Raw genomic sequence first — 21,462 nt, 5'->3', positions numbered from 1 at the left:
GCAAATCATTGTGGCTACGGAGGGATCCACAGGCCCCTTGCTTACCTCAGAAGCTGAAAAAACAAATGCATTTCTTTTTTAAAAGGGGCGTGTGGATTTGTAAGAAATGTCTGCACGCATGTGCAAAAGAAGTTGATGACGGGAACTGAAGCTTCTGATTTAACACATGTACAATAAATCACTGTAAAAAAGGGGTGTGTGCACATAGGTAGAACACACCTACATACCTGTGCAACAATAAGGGCAGGGCAGCAATCGGTTAGGAATGTACACTGCGAGAAAGCATAACAGCCTGTCCCGCCCACTAGTGTGCACGCAGGTTCACTACGATCCAAAGAGAAGCACAGAGCATAAAGATGGAGTCAGGAGCAGACTCATTTCAAATCACACCGAGACAAAACAGACTCGCAATGGTTTAAACAACTAGCGTGCACATAGCCAAAGTTGAGACTGGAAAAGCCAAACAAAGGGGTGCAGAAAGCGCCCACAGCAGAGGCACTCCCCCTGCCACAGGGAGACCCTCCCCACCTGAGAAGCCAAGCTGGGTGTTTTTGCAAGGGCACCAGCTGGCATGCAGTGGCTGGCCTCAGGCATGCGGAGTGAACCTCCATCCTCTTTCCTGAAAAGGTGGCTTTACACACACCATCATCTCAGACTCCAGGGACCCAGCACTCCTGGCATTAGCGAGTGGACTCTGCTCCTGCCCCGCAGAGGCCAGTCTCCCCCAGCCATATCAAAAGGGCTGAGCAAGCTGCACTCAAAGCCTGGTGTGAGTGTGTCTGCAGCAACTCCCAGGCCCACCATTTCCGGCTGTGCACTTGTAGCGTTTGCTCGTTTCAGTGGTGTGTAGAGGGACAAGCCCTCTGGTTCCGGGGAGCTCCAAGAGCCAGAGGAACCTGGGGAGAGACAGCAGCAGGGAGGAACTCCTGGCTGGTGTGCGCACACACACTCGCACAAAGCCTTCAACTGCTACAGGTCAGCACAGGTGAGGCAACTCCAAAGGTCCGGCCCCTCCTCCTCCCAGCACCATCCTGTCTCATTCAGAGCCCCCCCATCTTGGGGCCAAGAGCAGGAAACCAGCAGAACCTGACCAAGAGGTGGCAAAGTTGCTTAGGCCAAGACAGACAGACAGACAGACACACAGCCCTTCGACAGCTTCCAGCCTGTGCTCTGCATGCACAGCTGCCACCACCAACTGCACCTGATCTGCGATTGGTGGCATTCTCAATCCACACTCGGACAGAATCCCTTATCATGGAGGGGCTGCAAAGCTCATGGGCAAATGTGCATTTGTGTGCATGTGTCGGCACCTGTTTCACTTCACTTTTTAAAAAAGGGTATGCCCACAGATGCAAGAAAAGAGTCCCTTGAAAGACAAGGCATTCCTTCCCAAGAAGAGAGGCCCTGCTTGCAACCGAAGCCCATGGCAGTGGCGACCGCTGGGAGCCGGTGCTGGAGACGGAAGAAGTGGCTCTGGTGACTGGCACTCAAATGGCACCTTTTTTGCTTGTACATTACAAGGGTTTCTACCCTGCCTTTGGATAACCAAGTGCTGCCAAGCTGCTCAAAATAAAATTAAAGTAAGAAAGCCAAGCAAACTCCTCCCTGCTGTGCCATGGCAGATGTACTTGACGCCCAGGGCCAGGAGCCATCCCTCCTCCAAAAGGCGGCACCCTCTGTTGGGCTGATGTAGCACACGCCCACCTCTGGGGCCAACACAACACATCAGGCAGCTGACTGGAGACTGGCGGACCACAGCAGAGTTAGCGAGGGGATCTGGGAAGCAGCTCCAGAAACAAACGCTGCCACTTCTCCTGAGATGGGCCTGCGAGCAGTGGGGGTGGGAAGGAGCACAGCTCTCCATCAGGGGCACCGTCTCCAGCATCTCTGCTTGGAATGTCTGGGGCACAGCTGCTCTGGTCTGCAGGGGGCAGCTGGCAGGGTGAGGCTGTACTCTACAGGGCATGGCAACCACACCCATGCCCCAGGCAGCAAGTGCACACCTAGAAGGAACCCTGATCTTCCCCCACACACACATCAAGCCAAGAAGGGCAATGCTGGGTGTTTTCTGGGCTGGCATTGACTTTGTGCCAGCACTGTCTTTGACAGAGAGGCTGGCCAGCTGAATGTCACTCCGCAGATAACTTACAGACTTAGGCAAGATATATATGCAGAGAGACATCCGCTTCTCATAGCACAGATAAATGCCACAGCTTCTGTAGGAATGCAGTCAGAGCAGTGCTGAAGCCAGCTACTGTCCATCTAGGCAGGTCAGGAGCTGCCAGGTTTACTGGGCCCCTTTGGTGTTTCAAAGAACAAAACGCGAGGCTACAACTCCCTTTTCCCCCCAGCAGGCCCTCACCTGTGGCTGGCAATGGGGCTCTCTGGCCCATGCACTGTGGGGTTGGGGGCTGCATGCAGAGGCGGTGCTGGCAGAGACTTTCCGCATCAGCAAGGGCCACCTCTTGTTCCCTTGCAAGGAAGTGCACTCCGGCTGGCTGGCCGGCCTACCCCAATCCATACAGCCCCAGCAGCTCCCATAGGGCTGCTGAAAAGCAAGAATGACGTAATTCCTTCAGCAATTCATCAATTAGCCAATTACCAATTATTGTTCTCCGGACAAATATCTTCCTCAGCTCACTAGATCAGCCACAGCAAGGAAGCTACTCGACCTCCAAAAACAGACTCTCCAAAGGGCTTCAGCTTCTAAGGGAGCAGAGCAGCTGTCTCTTGGATAGGCCAAAAGGGCATTTCGCATGACCCTGGCCAAGGGGGCTGGGAGTCAATGGCACCAACATCCCAAAGGAATTGTTATGTGCCTCCAAGTCGATTATGACTTATGGCAACCCTATGAATCAGCGACCTCCAAGAGCATCTGTCGTGAACCACCCCGTTCAGATCTTGTAAGTTCAGGTCTGTGGCTTTCTCTATGGAATCAATCCGTCTCTTGTTTGGCCTTCCTCTTTTTCTCCTCCCTGCTGTTTTCCCCAGCATGATTGTCTTTTCTAGTGAATCCTGTCTTCTCATGATACATGACCCTGGCCAAGGGGAGGTGGGAGTCCACAGCACCAAGATCCCAAACGAGCCAGCATTTACAATACTCCAGCTAGTTTGGCAAAAGAGATCTGGCATTATCTGAAACATTTATCATCACACTTTCCTGCTGGGGTTGCCATTCAAAGCAGAAACAAAGGAAGGACGGAAGATGGGCGTTCAGCTGCCTTGGGCAGAGGGGGCGGGGCCAGAGGGGGCCTGCCGCTTGGCTCCATCTGCTGCCAGAGGAGGGGAGGAGAGGGAATGGCAGTCATTGGAGTCATGTGGGCCCATAGCCTGGCCACACAGCCTGGTGAAACCTCTCCCACAGGCTGAGGAGGGCCCTCCCTCCCATTGCCCTGTGGCACCAGCACACACTCTTGTGCAGAAGACTGCCCACTGTCAGAGTGCCAGTCTCCTTTCCGGCACTCTCCAAACTGGAACAGCAGCTTCTGCTACGCCTGCTGGCTGGCACTCAGACAGGGAGATGCTGCAAACAAGGTGTGCCAGAGATTGGGGGAGGGCAGGGAGGGGAGAGACTGTCATCTCAGGCTGCCAGGAAATAAGGAGACAGCGTGCTGACCGGCGTCAGGGGGAGATAAGGACCCCCGTGGGCCAGGTGTTTTCCGGGGCAGCCAAAGGAAGCCTACCGGCCGAGACAGAAGCACCCATGGGTCGGACATCCAGGCTGATATTTGGGGAATTGTGCTTAGCCCCCAGGTGTACCAGACCCAGGGTCCTTGGAATAAGAACCCAGCTGGCTGCAAAGCAGGACTGGCAGGGAGAACATCAGCAGCAGCCCCTCTGTCTCACACGATGCTCCAGCCCACCAATTGCCAGGGTGACGTCTTCCAGCTCAGGCACTAAAGGCTTACTGAACATTGAGCAACAGCTGGAACCACTCAGCTGGGCAAGTGAGCCATTCAGCCAGCCTGGCCTACACGCTTCTGCTCTCCTGAAATCCTGCCTCCCTGCCTGAGGAAGGAGACACCCCCCACCCCCGGCTGCTTGGACTTTATAGCATAATGTTTCTGGGAGGAGGGACAGATGTGCCTGGGACAAAGGTAGCTGGGGAGTACAAGGGTCCCCCAAATTGCAGTGGTCCTGGGCAAGGGAGGGTATGGCACAGGACAAGGGGCAGGCCAGATAAGGGGCAAGCGGCACAGACAATTGATGGCTGTGTTGTGTGCTGGCCCCCTCTTCGTTTATCTCTCATATATCGCTGCCTCCACCTTGCCTAGTCTGTTCAAATAAATCTAGTCTGTGACTGTTTTTGTATCCTGATTCAAGCCTAGAGTGTGATGCTATGCTCCTGTACTGACTTCTGGAGTAAAGCCTCATGCAAGAGAATCCAGTCTCCAAGTCCTGAGTCTGCTTCTTCGGTTGGGACCTAGGACAAGTGGGAGAGCAGAGTGGAGCTGGTCTCACCCAGCTGTGCCCACCTGAGTACTCAGTGGGGGATATTAACATCACTCTCTTGTCATGCTCGGATCACCTCCTGTTGAGAGTTAGGCTTCCCCCTTGCAGAGGCAGGGGATCTATTAGGATGGTCTGCCCACGGAGGCTGATGGATCCAAGTGGTTTCCAGATGGCTCTGGAGGGATCTCCCTGCTGATATCACTAGTGCTCCTGCCGAAGCCCTGGTGACCTGTGGAATGTCCATATGGCCCAGCAGTTGTCACAATCGCTCCTGAACATCCTCTCCCACTCTGTACAGCCTGTTTGGCTCCTTGGTATATAACAGAGCTTAGGGCAATGAAACAAGTTGGGAGACGGCTTGAATGCAAGTGGAGAAAAATTCCAGATGAATACAATTGGTGAGTGCTCATTATTGAACCTACCCTGTGGCAGCGAAGACAGCAAAGAAGGAGTACTTTGCTGCCTCTATGACATCCTCATTATGCCATCCAGCAGAGCTTTTCCAGGTTGTATGAGGCCTTTAACACTCTGCCCCAAAGGAGGTGGGGGAACCAATGGTGGCTCCCTGTGATTTGTTTGCTAAGCATTTTGAGGGTAAAATTCCTCATACACACCAGGACCTTAACGCCACAGTTATAGTGGATGAGTCTCAACAGTTGTCCAGAACACTGTCTAGTCCTATTGTGTTGAATGCATCAGTGAGACTCAAGAACGAGGAGAAGGTGCTTGGTTCGTTCTGGGCAACCTTTTGTGCTCTGCCCCCCATGGCTGACAAAAACTAACAAAGAGAGGACAGTCAGCTGGGCCAGGGAGGTGCTTAATGCCTCCTGCAAGAGGGGGTGGTCCCTGCCTGCCTAAAGGAGGAGATGGCAAGACCACTCCTTAAGGAACACTCTCTGGAGCCAGGAAATTTAAATAATTATCAACCAGTTACCAATCTCCCCTTCTTGGGCAAAGTTCTTGAGCATGCGGTCTCAGACTAGATCCAGGCTCTCTTACTTTAGTTATTTTATTTATTATTACATTTATATCCCACCTTTCCTCCTAGGAGCTCAAGGTGGTACATGGTTCTCCTCCTCTCCATTTTATCCTCACAGCAATCCCGTGAGGTAGGTTAGGCAGGCTGAGAGTCCATGACTGGCCCAAAGTCGCCCAGCAAGCTCCATGGATGAGTGGGGATTTGAACCCCGGTCTCCTAGTTTCTGGTCCAACACTTTGACCACTACACCACACGGGTTTGGATGAAACTAACTTTCTAGATCAGTTTCAGTTGAGGTTTAGGCATGAAAGCTGCCTTGATCACCCTCTACGATTACATTTATTGGAAGAGAGACAGGGGGAGTGTCTCCCTGTCACTCTTCCTTATCTCTCAGCGGCTTTCCATACCATCAGCCATGCTGTGGTGCTCCTGGAGCAGCTGCCCAAGTTGGGGTTGGGCGGTACTGCCTTGCAATTGTTCCAGTCCCAGTCCCACTTGCATGGGTGTCTTCAGAAGGTGGTGTTTGGGGAATGTTGTTTGGCCCAGTGGAACCTTTAATGTTGGGTCCTGCAGGGTTCAATTCTATCCCCGCTATTTAATATCTACTGGAAACTGCTGAGTGGGATCATCCGGAGTTTGGGAGTACATTGTCAGCAATATGCGGGTGACACACAGCTCTGCTTCTCCTTCACATCTGCAAGTGTGGCTGTGGATGTGCTAGACAGATGTCCTGCCTCGATAATGGACTGGATGAGAGCCAATAAACTGGAGCTTCATCCAGCCAAGACTGAGGCGCTGTTAGCAGGTGGTTCCCTAGACTGGATGGAGGGGATGTGGACTGCTCTTTATGGGGTTACGCTCGCTCTGAAGGGGCAGGTGCGTAGCTTGGGGATGCTCCCAGATCCACTACTGTCGCTTGAGGCTCAAGTGGCCTCAGTGGCACAGAGTGTCTTCTGTCAGCTTCAACTGATGGCCCAGCTGTGACCCATCTGGACAGGGATAGCCCAACTTCTGTTGTCTATGCTATGGTAGCTTTTAGGTTAGACTACTGCAATGCATTATAAGTAGGGCTGCCTCTGAAGCTGGTTCGGAACTGCAGCTGGTGCAGAATTTGGTGGCCAGATTGCTGACTAGGGTAAGTCAGTCAGGACATGTAACACCAATTCTGGCACAATTGCACTGGCTACCAGTTAGTTTCTGGGCTATACAGGCTTATGCTGCTCAGGACCTCAACACCTCAAGGACCTCCTTTCCAACATGAACCAACCCAGTGGCAACATAAGATTGGGCCTTTTCAGTGGTGCTCACCCCACCCCCAGCTGTGGGATGCTCTCCCCAGGAGGCATGCCTGGAGCCATCTTCAAGCAGCAGGCAAAGACCTTCCTCTTCACCCAGGCCTTTGGACCTGGATGTGCGTGCCCCAGCTACTTTTTCTGTATTTGACAGGGTTCAAGCTTTCAGTAAGTTCAGTAGGCTTTAGGATTTTAGACATTATATACTCTTATGTTTCCCCCCTGTTTCTTTCAATGTACGTCCCTTTGCTAACAACAACAGAGCACCTCCAGACACCACACACAGCATCTCACAAGCAACAGAGGAAAGGGAGTAAGGCTTTGCCATCAAACAGCCCCCTCCTCTCCCAGCCACCCCACAGCCCAGGCTCTCTTTCAAGCAACCCAACTCATGAGAATTTATTTATTTATTTAATTTAATTTATATACCGCCCTAAGCCAAAAAGGCTCTCTGGGCGGTGTACATAAAAGATAAAACAAGCAAAATATATAAATACAGTAAATATAACAGAATCAAAAGTCAAGACAACAAACAACAACAACCAAGCAACATCAAAATATAACAATAATAAGATACTGTTTAAAATACACGATAAAAACAATGATTAAGATACATTTTAAAATGTCTGGGAGTATAAAAAAGTTTTCACCTGGCGCCGAAAAGATAGCAGCGTCGGCGCCAGGCGTACCTCATCGGGGAGACTATTCCACAATTCGGGGGCCACCACCGAGAAGGCCCTATTTCTGGTCACCACCCTCCGAGCTTCTCAATGGGATGGCACTCGGAGGAGGGCCTTTGATGTCGAGCGCAGTGTACGGGTAGTTTCGTATTGGGAGAGGCGTTCCACCAGGTATTGCGGTCCCATGCCGTGTAGGGCTTTATAGGTCAAAACCAGCACTTTGAATTTAGCCCGGAAACAAATAGGAAGCCAGTGCAGACGGGCCAGAACGGGCGTTATATGAGCGGACATTCTGGTCCGCGTCAGTAGTCTGGTCGCTGCATTCTGGACTAGCTGTAGTTTTCGAACTATCTTCAAGGGCAACCCAACGTAGAGCGCATTGCAGTAGTCCAACCTAGAAGTTACCAGAGCGTGAACAACTGAGGCGAGGTCATCACTGTCCAGATAGGGACGTAGCTGGGCTACCAGTTGAAGATGGTAAAAAGCGTTCCGTGCCACCGAGGCCACCTGGGCCTCGAGAGACAAGGAAGGATCGAAAAGGACTCCCAAGCTACGAACCTGTTCCTTCAAGGGGAGTGTAACCCCATCAAGAACAGGATGAACATCCTCCATCTGGGCAGTGAAGGCACTCACCAACAGCGTCTCGGTCTTGTCTGGATTGAGCTTCAGTTTGTTAGCCCCCATCCAGTCCATTATCGCGGTCAGGCAACGGTTTAGCACGTTAACAGCCTCACCTGAAGAGGATGAAAAGGAGAAATAGAGTTGCGTGTCATCAGCATACTGATGACAACGCACCCCAAAACTCCTGATGACCGCACCCAGCGGCTGCATGTAGATGTTGAAAAGCATGGGGGACAGTACCGATCCCTGCGGGACTCCACAATGGAGAGTCCAGGGTGTCGAGCAGTGTTCCCCAAGCACTACCTTCTGGTGAATCCCAAGTCGCCACCAGCAGCAGCAATGCCGCCGCCTCTTCCCCCTGCCGCTCTCCACCGGTCCTGCCTGAAAATTCCCTTGGCCACAGAAACAGGCGTAAGGACCTGCCAGGAGTCCTGGAAACAGAGAGCAGCCCTCGAGAGCCCAGCAAAGCAGCCCTTCGGAGAACAAAGAGCACGCACTCGTCCTCTCTGCCCGGAGGAGGGGGAGCGCACGCACACACACCCCAGCGGTCACTGAAGCTCCTATGCACCTAGAAGGAGGCAGGGGGAGCCTCCCTCATCCCCCTCGGCTTTGGGGGCTGGAAGGTGGCTCCGTCTGGGAGAGGCAAAATGAAACCAAAAGAAGCAGAATCCACTCCAGGGCCTCAAAGGGTCTCTGCAGAGGTGGCTGAGGAGACCCCCTCACCACTGGGTCAGACAAGGTGTTGGCCTTGTCAGTTCTGCTACAGGAAGGGGCTTCAGGGGGATGCCCCCCCTCTGCCACAACTCCAGGCAGGCTCCTCTTGAGTCAGTGAGACCCCCACCTGGAGCCTCCATGGATTTCCCATGAAAAGGCACTTCAGCTGTTCCAGGCAGGAAACGAGCTGAGCCACTCTCGGCTGGGGAGGGAGAGGAAGGCGCTTGCTGCCCCAGTGTAGCCACCACCTCACCAAACACTGGAAAAGGCTGCAGGTTGGCAGAAACACTCTGGGTGTCAAGCTTGCCAGCAATGGGCTGCCTCACCGAGCCCGAGTCAGGCCACTCCCTTCCTCTCCAAGCCCCGGCTGAACCACTGGGTCCTTCTGCACAAATCTATCTTGCCTTCCTTGGATGCTGGTTCTGAAGTCCACCTTTGGGACATCCTGGAGCAGTCAGCAAGAACCAGAGCTGAGGGGGAAGGAGGCAGAAGGCATCTCCACACACACATTCTTCTGCCAAAGACCTCCCAAAGATATGCCACCAGATACTCACCCCAACACCCACCCCAGGGGGCCACCACTAAAAGCACCAGCCAAGCCACCTCCGAGCTTCCACTGTGGCTAGAGGCAGGAGGCCAAGAGCCTAGTCCAGCACAGCAAAGCTAGTATTTGCCACACGCACCATGGAATCATAGAGTAGTAGAGTTGGAAGGGGCCTATAAGGCCATCCAGTCCAACCCCCTGCTCAATGCAGGAATCCAAATCAAAGCATTCCCGACAAGTGGCTGTCCAGCTGCCTCTTGAAGGCCTCCAGCGTTGGAGAGCCCACTACCTCAAGCACTACCATGCTTCTCACAGGCAGCACAAATACAGCCACAATGGTGCCTGGCAATTTAAAATGCAAATGCTAACAAGTGTGCATGTCACTGGTGGTAATAAATTGAACGGTTGAGTGTGGTGGCATTGCAAAGGGAGCCTGCAGGCACCGTGTTGCAATGGAGGTATTCCGGAAGGGGCAGGAGTGGGGGAAACAGCCAAATGAATCCTGGGAAGGAAAATGCCACTAGAGGCAGATGGAACAACACCCTCCCGCCCCCCGACTAACTGGTATGCTACTTGCTTTTGATTTGTTTATTTATTATTTGATTTCTATCCCACCCTTCCTCCCAGCAGCAGCACATTTTTACATTGCAATTAACATGCACAACTTAATTAGAAAGCCTCAAGTGGAGTGTGAGGGTGGGCTGGAAGGACTTTTGGGGTGCCACGATAGAGAGTCTGGTTTCTCCGAGCAACACGGCCTGGGGGGGGCTGGGAGTGGGGGAGAGGTAGTTAAGATGGTTGCTGGCATCTTTGCTAAAAGGCACACAATGTTTGCCTTCCCCCCCCACACACACACACAAATACACACACACACACACACACACAGGCGCCCTGGCCTGCTCCTCCCTGAGCTGATCCCTTTCTATGCCGAGGGCTGTGTAGGCCCACCTGAATTCCAACTGGAAAAGCTTCAAAGAGAAAGGGAGACAGTTGTGTGAAAGGGGAGGCACTCTGCAAACAGAGTTGCTCCAAGATAAGACAGGGGAGAGGGAGGACGTAAGGAGGGGACTCCGCCCGTAGCTCCCCTGCCAATGCAACACACCAGCTGAGGCAGCATGTTATCTGCAGCAAGCATATTTTAACCTTCTTCATATGGCTCTTTCTTCAAGGAGCTCATTGTGGTGGGGGGGAGGGAAGAGGAAATACCTGATTCTCCCTCCCCCCAATGTTGTCCTCTCAACATCCCTGTCAGGAAGCGGAGGCTGAGAGAGGGTGAGCGGCTGAAGGCGGGGGTCACCCAACAACCCTAGGGGCCCACGCTCACCCTCCCACTGAATAAGAAGCTGGCCCCATTGTCTCAAGGGCCCAGCCACTCCTTGGCACAAGCCAGGCCAGCTCCGCAGCAGATGTGCCCGTGCCCAGGATGCAGAGGACAGCAGCGTGTTGGAGGGGCCCAGACGCCCCCCATGGACACACCCTCCAACCAGGATGGGGACTCCCCAAGCACCTGCCTTCTCTGCTGGAGTCCTCCCAAGGCCAAAATGCCAGACGGTGTTGCTACTAACTGCCCTGGCCTCTTCCACCCTGCTGCGGAGGGAGGGCGTCAGCCAAGGGCGGTGGGATGCCCAGGTTCACACTCTGAAGCCCAGTGGGAAGCCCTGGGCCAGCAGGTGCTTGCTTGGCCTGAAGGGCTGCACAGAATTGTTGCCAGCCTCAAGTGCCGCCCAGGGCTCCTGGGAGGAAGAAAGGGCTGGCTAGCACACAACTGACAACCTGGCAAATAATCTGGGCTGGCCGTGCCTGTCCTGGGGGGGGGGGTTGAGGTGTGGGGGGGGAACGTGTTACTCAGAGAAGGGCGCCAAGGTGAAGGCAGGCTTCCAAGCAGGGCACCAGAGTCGGTTCCTATGGCAACGGAACTTAAAATATAACTGCCTGCGAGGCCTGCTCACCCTGGAGCTGCTTCTCCCAGGGGCTCGGTGCATCCCCCTTAATAATTTCTCCGTGTCCAAAATTAGCTCCACAGCACAAAGGCGACAACTACAAACTCGGCATCCTCCACACCGCCTGCTGCCTGACACACGGAGTGTGGGGGGGGAAGAGCAGGAAGGGATATATTTAACAGAGGCTGCCGCCACTCCTCCCCCCACAACACAGCCAACAGTGACTCCATTAACCTTGCCGAGGGAGGGAATCCAGCCACACGTTGGCCACCAGCGGCTCTGGAGGACACCCGCCTGAGGGACTCCCCAGCTGGACGGGGGGGGTCTCCCGAATGGGGAGTGTGGGGGCTGGTGCATCAACCACAGGGAAGCACAGAAGGCCCCAAAGGGGCCAGCAGGGATGGGGCCAAGCCCCAGCACCCAATATTGGCACCTGCACTGTTGGGCAGGGCTGGAGGGGAGGGGTCCCTGAAAGGGGGCTGAAGAGGGCGGTCTGGAAGGCCCTGCCAGAGCCTGGAGTGGGGCTGCTCTCTCTCCTGTTCTTCATCAGCCCGGCCCTTCAAAGATGCCGCTCACTCCACTGGGGCAGTTGCTCCCAAAGCCTGACCCAGGAGGAGGGAGGGAGGGAGGGAGGCCTTTGGAATCGCAAAATGGAGAGAGCTCTCTCTCTCTGCCCTGCCCCCACCCCAAACACACACAACTATGCCCCCCTCTCTTCACAAAACCAGGGCAGCTTTCAATACCACAAATAGTTTGCTGATAAGAATAACGACAGCCAGCCACTGGCCACGTCAAGGCCAGCTCCTGTCCAGATCCATCCTGGTGGTCACACCTTTCTTGACCACCCAAAGGATAAGTGGTGGAGGGAGAAGGAAGGGTGATGATCCCTGTTGAATTTCTATAAAACTGAAATTCAATTACAGAAGCAACGCAAATTCATAAGTCTCCACAGCCCCACTAATTGCATAATTAAGGACTGGGATGCTAGGAACACAATTACACTCGCTGGCTGAGTCATTAAGGCCCCTGCGATCAGAGAGTGGGATTTCCACTCAGGGACTGGGGCCTTAATTGTGTCACTTTGTTTGGGGAGCACAATCCAGGGACAGGCTCCATTTCCCTTCCGTGTTGCTGGTTAAGAACGGCAAGCAAGAAACTCCCTTGAGCTCCAGGCTGGAGCAGCAGCTGATGAAACCCTACCTGCGTGTCCCACACTCACATACGCCCTGTCCAAGGGGCTTTCCCCTGCAGGGGCTCCACAAACGTGCAGAAATGAACTAACAACAGTGAATACACACACACAAATCTGGCCCAGCAATCCGGGAGTGGGGGAGACAACAGCACAGACTCCCCCACAACGAGAAAAAGGCTCTGGCTCCACACCACAACATGCACACAATCCACAGCGCCATCATCATTCCCATGGCTGTCCGGCCACCGCAAGAGCTCCCAGGGAAGAAGAGAGAAGCCTCTCACGTCAGACGCATCAGGAGGAGTTTGCCCCTTCCACAATAGCATCTCTTATTTATTTTTTAGCTTAAGTGGGAGTTTTAGCACTTATTAAAATTTTAAAATATCAGAGGCTCTGGAAAGAGCAGTCTCATTTTCTTGTCTTATGCAGCTGACTTTACGACTAGTTAATTATAAATAAGATTCCAGGATGATGTATCCATATTACACACATGCCTTGCAAAGGCCCGTGGGCTTGGGAGCTGCCTGTCCACAGTCACCGAGCGGGGAAATCTCAGCAGCTCTGCACCCAGCCTCTTCTCCAGGGAAGAGCAGTGGCCCAGTGGCAGAGCACATTTATTTTATACCGTAGGTCCCAGGTTCAGTCCCAGCACCTCCAAGCAGCGCTGGGAATCTTCCCTGTCTGAAACCCAAGAGAGCCACTGCCTGTTCGTGCAGACAGCAGCGAGTCAGACGGACCAAGGATCTGGCTTCCCAGGTGCCTATTTGGGGAGGGCCAACGTGGCTCAAGGAAAAACATCTTATTTGCACGCAGAAGGGCCCAAGTTCAATCCCTGGCAGGATCTCCGGGAAGACTGGAAATGCTCCCTGCCTAAAGACTCAGCTAGAGGGACTAATTGGTTTCACAGCTCCTTACGCTCTCCCAGGGAAAAGTGACGGCGCCAGGAGAGGGAGATCTCCAGCACCCCCAAGAATAGCAGCACTCTGGGCCTCTTCTGGTGGAGGCTTCAGGCTGTTTCCCGCCTCCGGGCAGAGCACACCCCTTTTAAAGACCTTTCCTCTCTTCACTGACTTCACCGGTTCTTAGTCTCTCTTATTTTGCCCATTCTCTCCATGCATTCCCCTCCCCTCAGCCTTAGCTCTCTGGCCTCAGCCGACCCCTTGCATCTTCTGCCCCTTGACAAAGGATATGGGTACAACTTCACTGACCTCACTGTGCTTGACAGCATCTGCTTCTCCACACAAATGGCCCCACAATGACGGCAGGGCCTGGGGATAGCGGTGGCCAGTGCCAGGCCAGTCACAGCCCTCACGCCAAGAGTACAGCCTCCTCAGCTATTACTGAACGGCCCGGATGACAGGACTTCTGGGCAAGTCCATGTCTGCGATCTAACAACGCAGCAGAACATTCTGAGAAATGGCTAAACTTTCCATTGTGCTGTCTGGGCAGGAGCGCCTGTGCCAACCTGGGGGGGGGGGCAGGGGGGGAGAGAAGGGATGTTCACTAGGAAGGTCATAGGGAGCCCCCCCCCACTTTCCAGGAGCAAAGATCCTAAGAAACTCCAAACCCAATACCCCAACCCACTCCCTCTCCTCCTTTAAAGAGCTGCCACGGTCCACAAGGCATGAGGCCCCACAGATGGGCTGCTCAGTAACTGGTTAGGGGTGGGGTGGAGGCATGCAGTTCTCCTAGACAAACTCCAGGAAATGAGGGGGAAGGAAGGGCTGAGGGCATTCAGCCCATTTCGAAGGTTTCTCTACCACTCTTCCATTGAGAAAGTAAAGGGCACAATTACAATATAAAAAACACATAAAACACTGGATAGCAGCAACCAGCATAAAAATCAAATATCAAACCCAGCGCCTTCACGAATTAACGAAAGCTTGGTGAAACAGGCACGACTTTGCCAGACCTCTCAGGAAGTCAGTGAGGGGGCTCCAGGTGAGCTGAGCCTCCCTTGGGAGCCACAGCAGAGAAGGCCCTCATCCATGTGCGCATGCTCACAGAGCAAAGCTTGTGGCGTTCCCTAAAGGGACTCCTCTGCAGAGACAGGCTGGGCTGAGCGAGTGAATGCAGAGCGTGCTCCCTCCATCAGGGCAAGGGCTGCGGAGCCAGCCAGGAGGGCCCAAGGCGTCCCTTGCCAGCACCCTCCACAGACAGAGAGCAACACCCCACTCCCGGCTGGGCCTTTCACCTTATGCTCTCCCCTTGAGAGGTGAGTGAGAAACACCCGATCAAGAGCACTTCCTAAATACATCTAGGAAGACGACTGCCATCTGAGGGGACAAGACTGGGGCCTCAAAGAGCTTTGGGGGGGCCCACCGGGGGGGGCACCCCCTTCCGTCCCAAAGAAAGTGGATGATGCCACTGTGTGTCGCAACTAGTGGGACAAACAGGAGTGAACTCTTTAGCCATTTGAGAAGAGACGTCAAGGACCATCCACCCCCCGGGCACCCTTCCACACTCCTACGGAGGGCCAGATGTACATGTGGCAACCGGCAAGGGAGAGGAAAAGAGAGATCCACACATGCTTTCATCTCCTCCACTGGTATCCTGGCTTTTCAGGAGCAGACCAGGCCCAAGGATATCTGCGTCCCTATTGAATTCCCCAACAATTAACTGGAACCCGAACAATGTTCAAGGTCATCTTTTCTCCCACAGAAATTGCCATAGCAACAGAAACAGGAGTGGGCTGACAACCCCAAGTAGTCAGGCGCATGGAAACACCTCTTGGGATATGAGGGAGAACACCCCTAAAGTGCCAAAGAAGGAAGTTCTCTAGGGGGAAGGAACGGAGCTGAGAAGGACTCGGAGCATAAGAACACCAAAGGAGCCTGGCTGCAGCTGGGCCAGGCCAAAGGCCATCTAGTCCAGCATATCCTGTTCTCGTAGCGGCAGGGCCTGAGGCAACAGCAGCAGCACCAGCAGCCGGCATACGGACAGAGCTCCGACGGCCCTTTCACACAGAGGAACACCCACGCCCAGAGCAGGCCAGTGGGAAAGACCCTTGGCTCTTTGGGGGCTGGGAGCTGCAATGTCCCAAGATGCACGCAGCTGCCCATCGGAACTGTGGTGGGGGGACATGCATCTCAAGCCTGCTGATGTGACCCAGCAGCGCAGCCTTCACGGAGTGCCCAGGCCAGAGACCAAGAGAGCAGTCTCAAGGGCTCCAACAGATACAGCCGCCAGCCAGGAAAGTCACATGCCAGCCCCTCTGTCCAAACTGGTGGTCAACAGAAGGCAGGGCTGCAGGGGTGGGGCACAGAGACTGTCAGAGGTGCTTTGTGCTTTGGAGAAGTCATCAAGGGCTGCCAGGGCTTTTCCCAAGGCTCACCCGCTTGGCAGCATCTCAGTCCGGCATGCGCTACAGTCTGGGCCAGTGCAGAGCCAGAGTCTCCCCTGCACCACAACTCGGTCTTGCTTTCTCGTTCGCAGCCCACCTAGTCCCAGGCAGGGAGAGGCTCAACCCCCACAACGGAAGCAGCAGCTGAGGCAATGGACTCACCCCCTTCGCCCATGAGAGGAGAGGAGACCATTTCAGCAGCAGGTGGGCACGGAGGGAGGATGCCGGAGCGGGACCAAAAGGACGCGTTAATAACACAAAGCGAACGCTGCTGTGCCACCAGCTGTTTCTCTTCACGCTGCTTTATGACTCAGGCCCTTGGCTCCCTCTGCCAGGTGGCTGTCCCTGGAGGAGGACGTGAGCCACCTTGTGGGCCCTCTGCTGCAGAGGAAGGCAGTCCAAGGGAGAGCCCCTGAGCCAGGCCTGACGGCAGAGGTGAGGGCAGGGCTCTTGCCAGGCTGCAAAGCTGCTCCCTGCAGCCAGCCCAGGCTGCCATTTGTGCCCTGGCAAGGCAGGAGGCCTAGCTGAGGCTCTGCCACTGCCACCTGGCCTGCCCAGCAGCCTGCTGAAGACCCAGCCACCCTGCAGGCTCCAGGGCCCCAAGTGCAGCTCAGCAGGGCTGAACACCCCTTAACACAGGCAGCCCTCCAAGAGAAGGAAGGAACTCGCTGGAGGCCTTGCCAGTGTGGAAAAGCAACAGAGCAGCCTCAAATGGAAGCCCTGATCCCCAGCACATCGCTGGAAATGGAAGCAGCAGGAGGAAGGGAGGGAGCCCCTGCCTTAGGGAGGACAAAGTCCACAGTTCAGAGGAGGGCAACGAGGGTGATCAGGCGACTGGAAACAGAGCCCTGTGAGGAGAGACTGAAAGGACTGGGCATGCTTGCCCTGGAGAAGAGAAGACTGAGGGGAGATACGATAGCACTCTTCAAGTACATGAAAGGTTGTCACACAGAGGAGGGCCGGGATCTCTTCCCGATCGTCCCAGAGTGCACGACACGGAATAATGGGCTCAAGTTGCAGGAAGCCAGATTTCGACTGGACATCAGGAAAAACCTCCTAACTGTTAGGGTGGTATGACAGTGGAACCAAAGACCTAGAGAGTTGGTGGGCTCTGCAAAACTGGAGGCATCCAAGAGGCAACTGGACAGCCACCTGTCAGGGATGCTTTGATCTGGATTCCTGCAACCCGAGGGGGCTGGACTCGATGGCCTTAGAGGCCCCTTCCAAGCCTACTATCTATGATTCTATGAATAGCCCAGGTTCAAGTGTAAGGCTAAGCCAAAGCATGCTGATCTCTGGGCAACACAGCAGTGGTGGAGGGACCAGGAGGGGGCACAGCTGCCGGTCTTTTCTCGCTGGGCACCAGCAGGCTTCCTTGTTAGCAGTAAGCTGACTACGTGCAGAGCCGTCTGCTTGGTGATGCCAGAGAGGGAAAAGGGGCCTCTTCTCATCATTGAGAGCCAGTGTGGTGTAGTGGTTAAGGTGTTGGACTACGACCTGGGAGAGCAGGGTTCGGATCCCCACACAGCCACAAAGCTCATTGGGTGACCTTGGGCCTGTCACTGTCTCTCAGCCTCAGAGGGAGGCAATGGCAACCCTCCTCTGAATGCTGCTTACCATGAAAACCCTATTCGGAGGGTCGCCATAAGTCAGGAGCGACTTGAAGGCAGTCCATTCTGCATCAGCACGGCTGCTCTCTCATGGTAAGCCACAGTCTGGTCTACTGTTATATGCAAACCAGGCTCTGTTATATTAAATCATAGAATTGGAAGGGGCCTATAAGGCCACTGAGTCCAACTCCCTGCTCATGCAGGAATATAAATATTAAAAAGCTCCCCGAAGTAGACACACAGGGCCCGGCTGAGGGCAGTCTGCCGCTGCACAGGCACCAGGATTCTTCTTCAAGTAGCAGACCGCACTTCACCCATCATACATCTACATTATGGAACCTAAACTGTTCTGCAGGGGAACCATGCATGTGCCTCTCTCTCCCTCCCACCTTCCCTCCCGCTGCACTCAGAAGCCCACTTTAAAACATCCCAAACCGTGAAACAAAAAAATCTGCAAAATTTGCCTGTTTTTGCATAATTCATTTAAAGAGTGTATTTGATCTAATTTAATCTGCTCTTGCCAGTCAAAGGAAGGAACCAAAGGCTAAAGCGCAGGAGCCCCCTTGAAATGAAGCCCTCTTCCCTCCTAAGCCTGAAGGCTGCTAAGACTTGTGCTTGACCCATTTCTGGCTTGGCACTGATATGTGCCAACGATGGCACACCCACACTTCTGTGCACACCCACACAGGCCTCTCCTGCAGGATGTCAGCAGAGCGGGATGGGCCAAGGCCTGAAGGGCCTCCTCACCCCCAGAGTCACCTGCAAACAGACTGCAACAGAAGAGGAGAGCTCCCCGCGCCTCACACACAAAGGGGCTCACCTGCAAGCAGGAAGGTGATCAGGCAGGTTTCCTTTGGCATGTACAGCTTCAGGCGGGAGCCACTGAAGACGTACTCCACCACGGCCTCTGAGCGGCCAGCCCGCTGCAAGAACGGCAGGAACTGCTTGGCCTTCTGCGTGTCCTGGGAGGAGGAGGAAGAAAGGAAGGCATCAGTGCCTGCAGGGGACAGGCCTCCTTGTCTGCTGATGCAATGGCTGCTCCCACCACAGCGACAAGACAGAAGCCTTGCGCAGCTGCTCCGCGTTCTGGCAATAAGAAGGCAGACTATGAGGGGGGTCAGCTGTCAGTTTCCTGGGTGGTTTCACTTCTGGAGTCCTGATTCAGCCCCAGGCACGGACTCTTCAGTGCAGACCAGAAGCATAAGGTGGTCTCCCAACTTTGCCAACCTACCACAGGAGACACACATGGCATCCGTTGGCCGAAACACCCCACTCTTAGGAAGGTTAGGTGGAATGGTCCGTCTAAACTCAGTATTGTCTCTACTGGCTGGCAGCAGGGTCTCTCCAGGCTCTCAGAGTGAGGACGTTCCAGCCCCACCTGGAGATGCTGCCAAGGGCTGAACCTGGGGGGCCAGATGCTCTGCCACCAAGCCTCTATTTATTTATTTATTTATTTATTACATTTCTATACCGCCCCATAGCCGAAGCTCTCTGGCTTTTACTGATTTCCCTAATCCTAGCAACAACCTCGTAAGAATGTAAAAAGCTGCCAGACAGACAGACAGGGTTCAGTAAAAGATGTCTGCCACACTCTTCGGTGACTGCTGCAGCCTGATCTGCCATGGCAGGAAGGGATGCCGGCCTTGGCCGGTCCAGTTCCAGGCCTCTCAACAGGAACAAGAAGCGCCTCCTCTTCTCCCTGCCTTCTGGCCACTTTGTCAGAAGGCTCCCTAAAGCTGAGGTTCATGCAAAGTTTCTGCTTGTCCATCACCCCTTCCCAATAGGACAAAAACAAACAACCTCCATAGGAGCATTTCTCTCCCCCATTCCCCCTCCCAAAAAGGGGTCTGGAATCTAGGGCAGCTCCTTCTGGGTCAGGGCTGGAATTTGGGAGTGCCTTCGCTGCCTGGGCTCTCCACACTGGCTTGCTTATTGACTTATTCTAAACTGCAGCCCAAACTCGGCTGTCTGTCATTTTTTCCAGGGACAAGGATGGTCAGCAGTTGCAGATGCATTCCACCAAATGTGTGTGCCCGTGTTGGGGAGGGTGAGCCGGGCAGCAGCCCCTCAAATAAAGAGCCAGCCAGGTGGTTTTTTTGTTGTGCTCCTGCCTCAATTCAGAAAAATGAACTGCAAAGGGGAAACCAATGAGGAGATGCTCGCTGCACTTTGCTGAACGCCTGGCTCCAGTTCACTGAGGAGCGGCCTGACGAGATTAGCAAAGCCCAGAAAGGGAAAGGAAAGGAGCACGAGAGCATCGATGGGCGGCTCTGGGATGTGGCTCCAGCTGCCAAGCCCTGGCATTGCAGAGGCAGCCTCCGGAAGAGAGCAGAGGCCCTTGGCACACAGGCCAGAGCACAGAGGGAGGGAACGAGGCTGTGGCTAGCCACCAGGCACAGGGCAACTGACCTGCTTTACTTGCTGCCTCACAAAGGACCTGCCCTGCTCAGAGTAGGCTCCAAGGAAGGGGCAAACGAGAGATGCCCATGCTGGCCAGCATTGTTGATCCAGACCCTTGGCTCCTTTGTGGGCTCTGAGTGCCCACCTGCCATTTTAAGAGTTCCTGGAAAATGCTTTGACGTCAATCTTGTAAGTGAGGCATCCCCAGAATAAGGGAAGGGGAATCAGCAACCCACCCAATTGCCCACCAGCAATTCCTTCTGTTTCTGCGCAAGGCAGTTCCACAACAGCATACCTCACTCTTATGGGACAGGTGCGCAGGCAAGAAGTTAAGACAAACACGTAGAATCACAAATCTGCAAACAAGCATGGGGGGGGTGAGTCCTTCCCAACTATTAGCCACCTAGATCTAACACATGTGACGGGAATGGCTAATGAAGGCTACGAATGAGCGGTGATCACTACACTGCCACAACATGACGAAGAAGCAGAAGTGCTGTCTTGTGAGGGGGGAGAGGAGGAGAAGGCAGGCAGGCAGGCAGCTCGGGGTGGGGCAGGGAGAGGCCCAAACTTTCTTAAGATGCCATTTCTTGAAATCCTGGGAAAGAGAGATGGAGGACAGCATGAAAACAGTTTCGCCTGCTGGGTTTGGCAACCAAGAGAAAGACCAGTTGTCATCCACTGAAAAGGGAGGTGGGGGGGTTGTCTCTCAAGGGAAGAGCACCTGCTTTTTTTTGCAGAAGGACTCGTGTCCAGTCCCAGCCATCTCAACTAAAAGAGGCTCTGGGCTCGCATGGCTGCCCAATGTCTGGGGAGCCACGATCAGTTGAGGAACGGCCTAGATGGGCGAGGGCCTGACGTTTAAAGGTGGCTCCAGCAGCAACAAGGAAGACCAAGAGGGCTGGATTCTGGCGGGCTCCATCCACCAGCCTGTTATCCAGTGTCGTTGTGCAGAGCGAGAGTCTGTGCTTCTGTCAGGGCAGGAACATCCCTTGAAGCACCTTTCACTAAACACAAGCAACCAAAGCGTGCACACCACCACACACACACACACACACACACAAGCACGGCACAACCCTCACAAGGCGGATGCCAACAGCACTCCTTCAGATTGTTCTGGCACAGCCACCCTACATGGAACGTCAGTCGCTGCAGGCTTGGCCAGCCCTCCTCCTTTGCCTGGGAACTTCACAGTCAACCAGCCTTTCCTTAAATGGTGGTGGGCAGGATTTGGCACAACACAAAATGCTTTGCTGCAACACAGCTATGCTTTCTGTTAAAGGAGTTGCATGCAGCACTAGTTAGGGCTCAGGTGGAAGCAGCTATGTCCCGCTTGACAGATTCTGTAGGTATGACCGTGGTGCTTCTGTAGTGCCAAGAGTGTCTCCACCACCACACCACCTGCAATACAGTACATGAAGTCTGGAGCAATGGCTCTAACCGTACGTGCATGATCCAAACGCAGAATCAAGGATGGAAGTGATTCTGGAACAAAATTACCTAGATAGGTAGTGGGCTCTCCGACACTGGAGGCCTTCAAGAGGCAGCTGGACAGCCATCTGTCGGGAATGCTTTGCTTTGGATTCCTGCATTGAGCAGGGGGTTGGACTAGATGGACTTGTAGGCTCCTTCCAACTCTACTATTCTATGATTCTATGATTCTAAGTCTGCTAATCCCTGCAGTGGTGTCTACTT

General features: G+C 54.1%; 1 protein-coding gene across 1 annotated transcript in view; it reads right to left on the bottom strand.

The window, feature by feature from the left end:
• SND1 (staphylococcal nuclease and tudor domain containing 1) overlaps positions 1 to 21,462 on the bottom strand; it is a 318,600-nt gene that overhangs the window by 104,495 nt on the left and 192,643 nt on the right. The window contains exon 15 of the mRNA XM_061637944.1: positions 18,188 to 18,329. Within this exon, the coding sequence (XP_061493928.1) occupies positions 18,188 to 18,329 (142 nt within the window). The remainder of the gene's footprint in view (positions 1 to 18,187; positions 18,330 to 21,462) is intronic.

This window comes from Rhineura floridana, chromosome 8 (genome assembly GCF_030035675.1).
Source record: "Rhineura floridana isolate rRhiFlo1 chromosome 8, rRhiFlo1.hap2, whole genome shotgun sequence".
In the NCBI taxonomy this organism is placed as follows: Eukaryota; Metazoa; Chordata; class Lepidosauria; order Squamata; family Rhineuridae; genus Rhineura; species Rhineura floridana.
The sequence above is the reverse complement of the archived record's forward strand: the minus strand, read 5'-3'. Positions and strand labels throughout refer to the sequence as shown.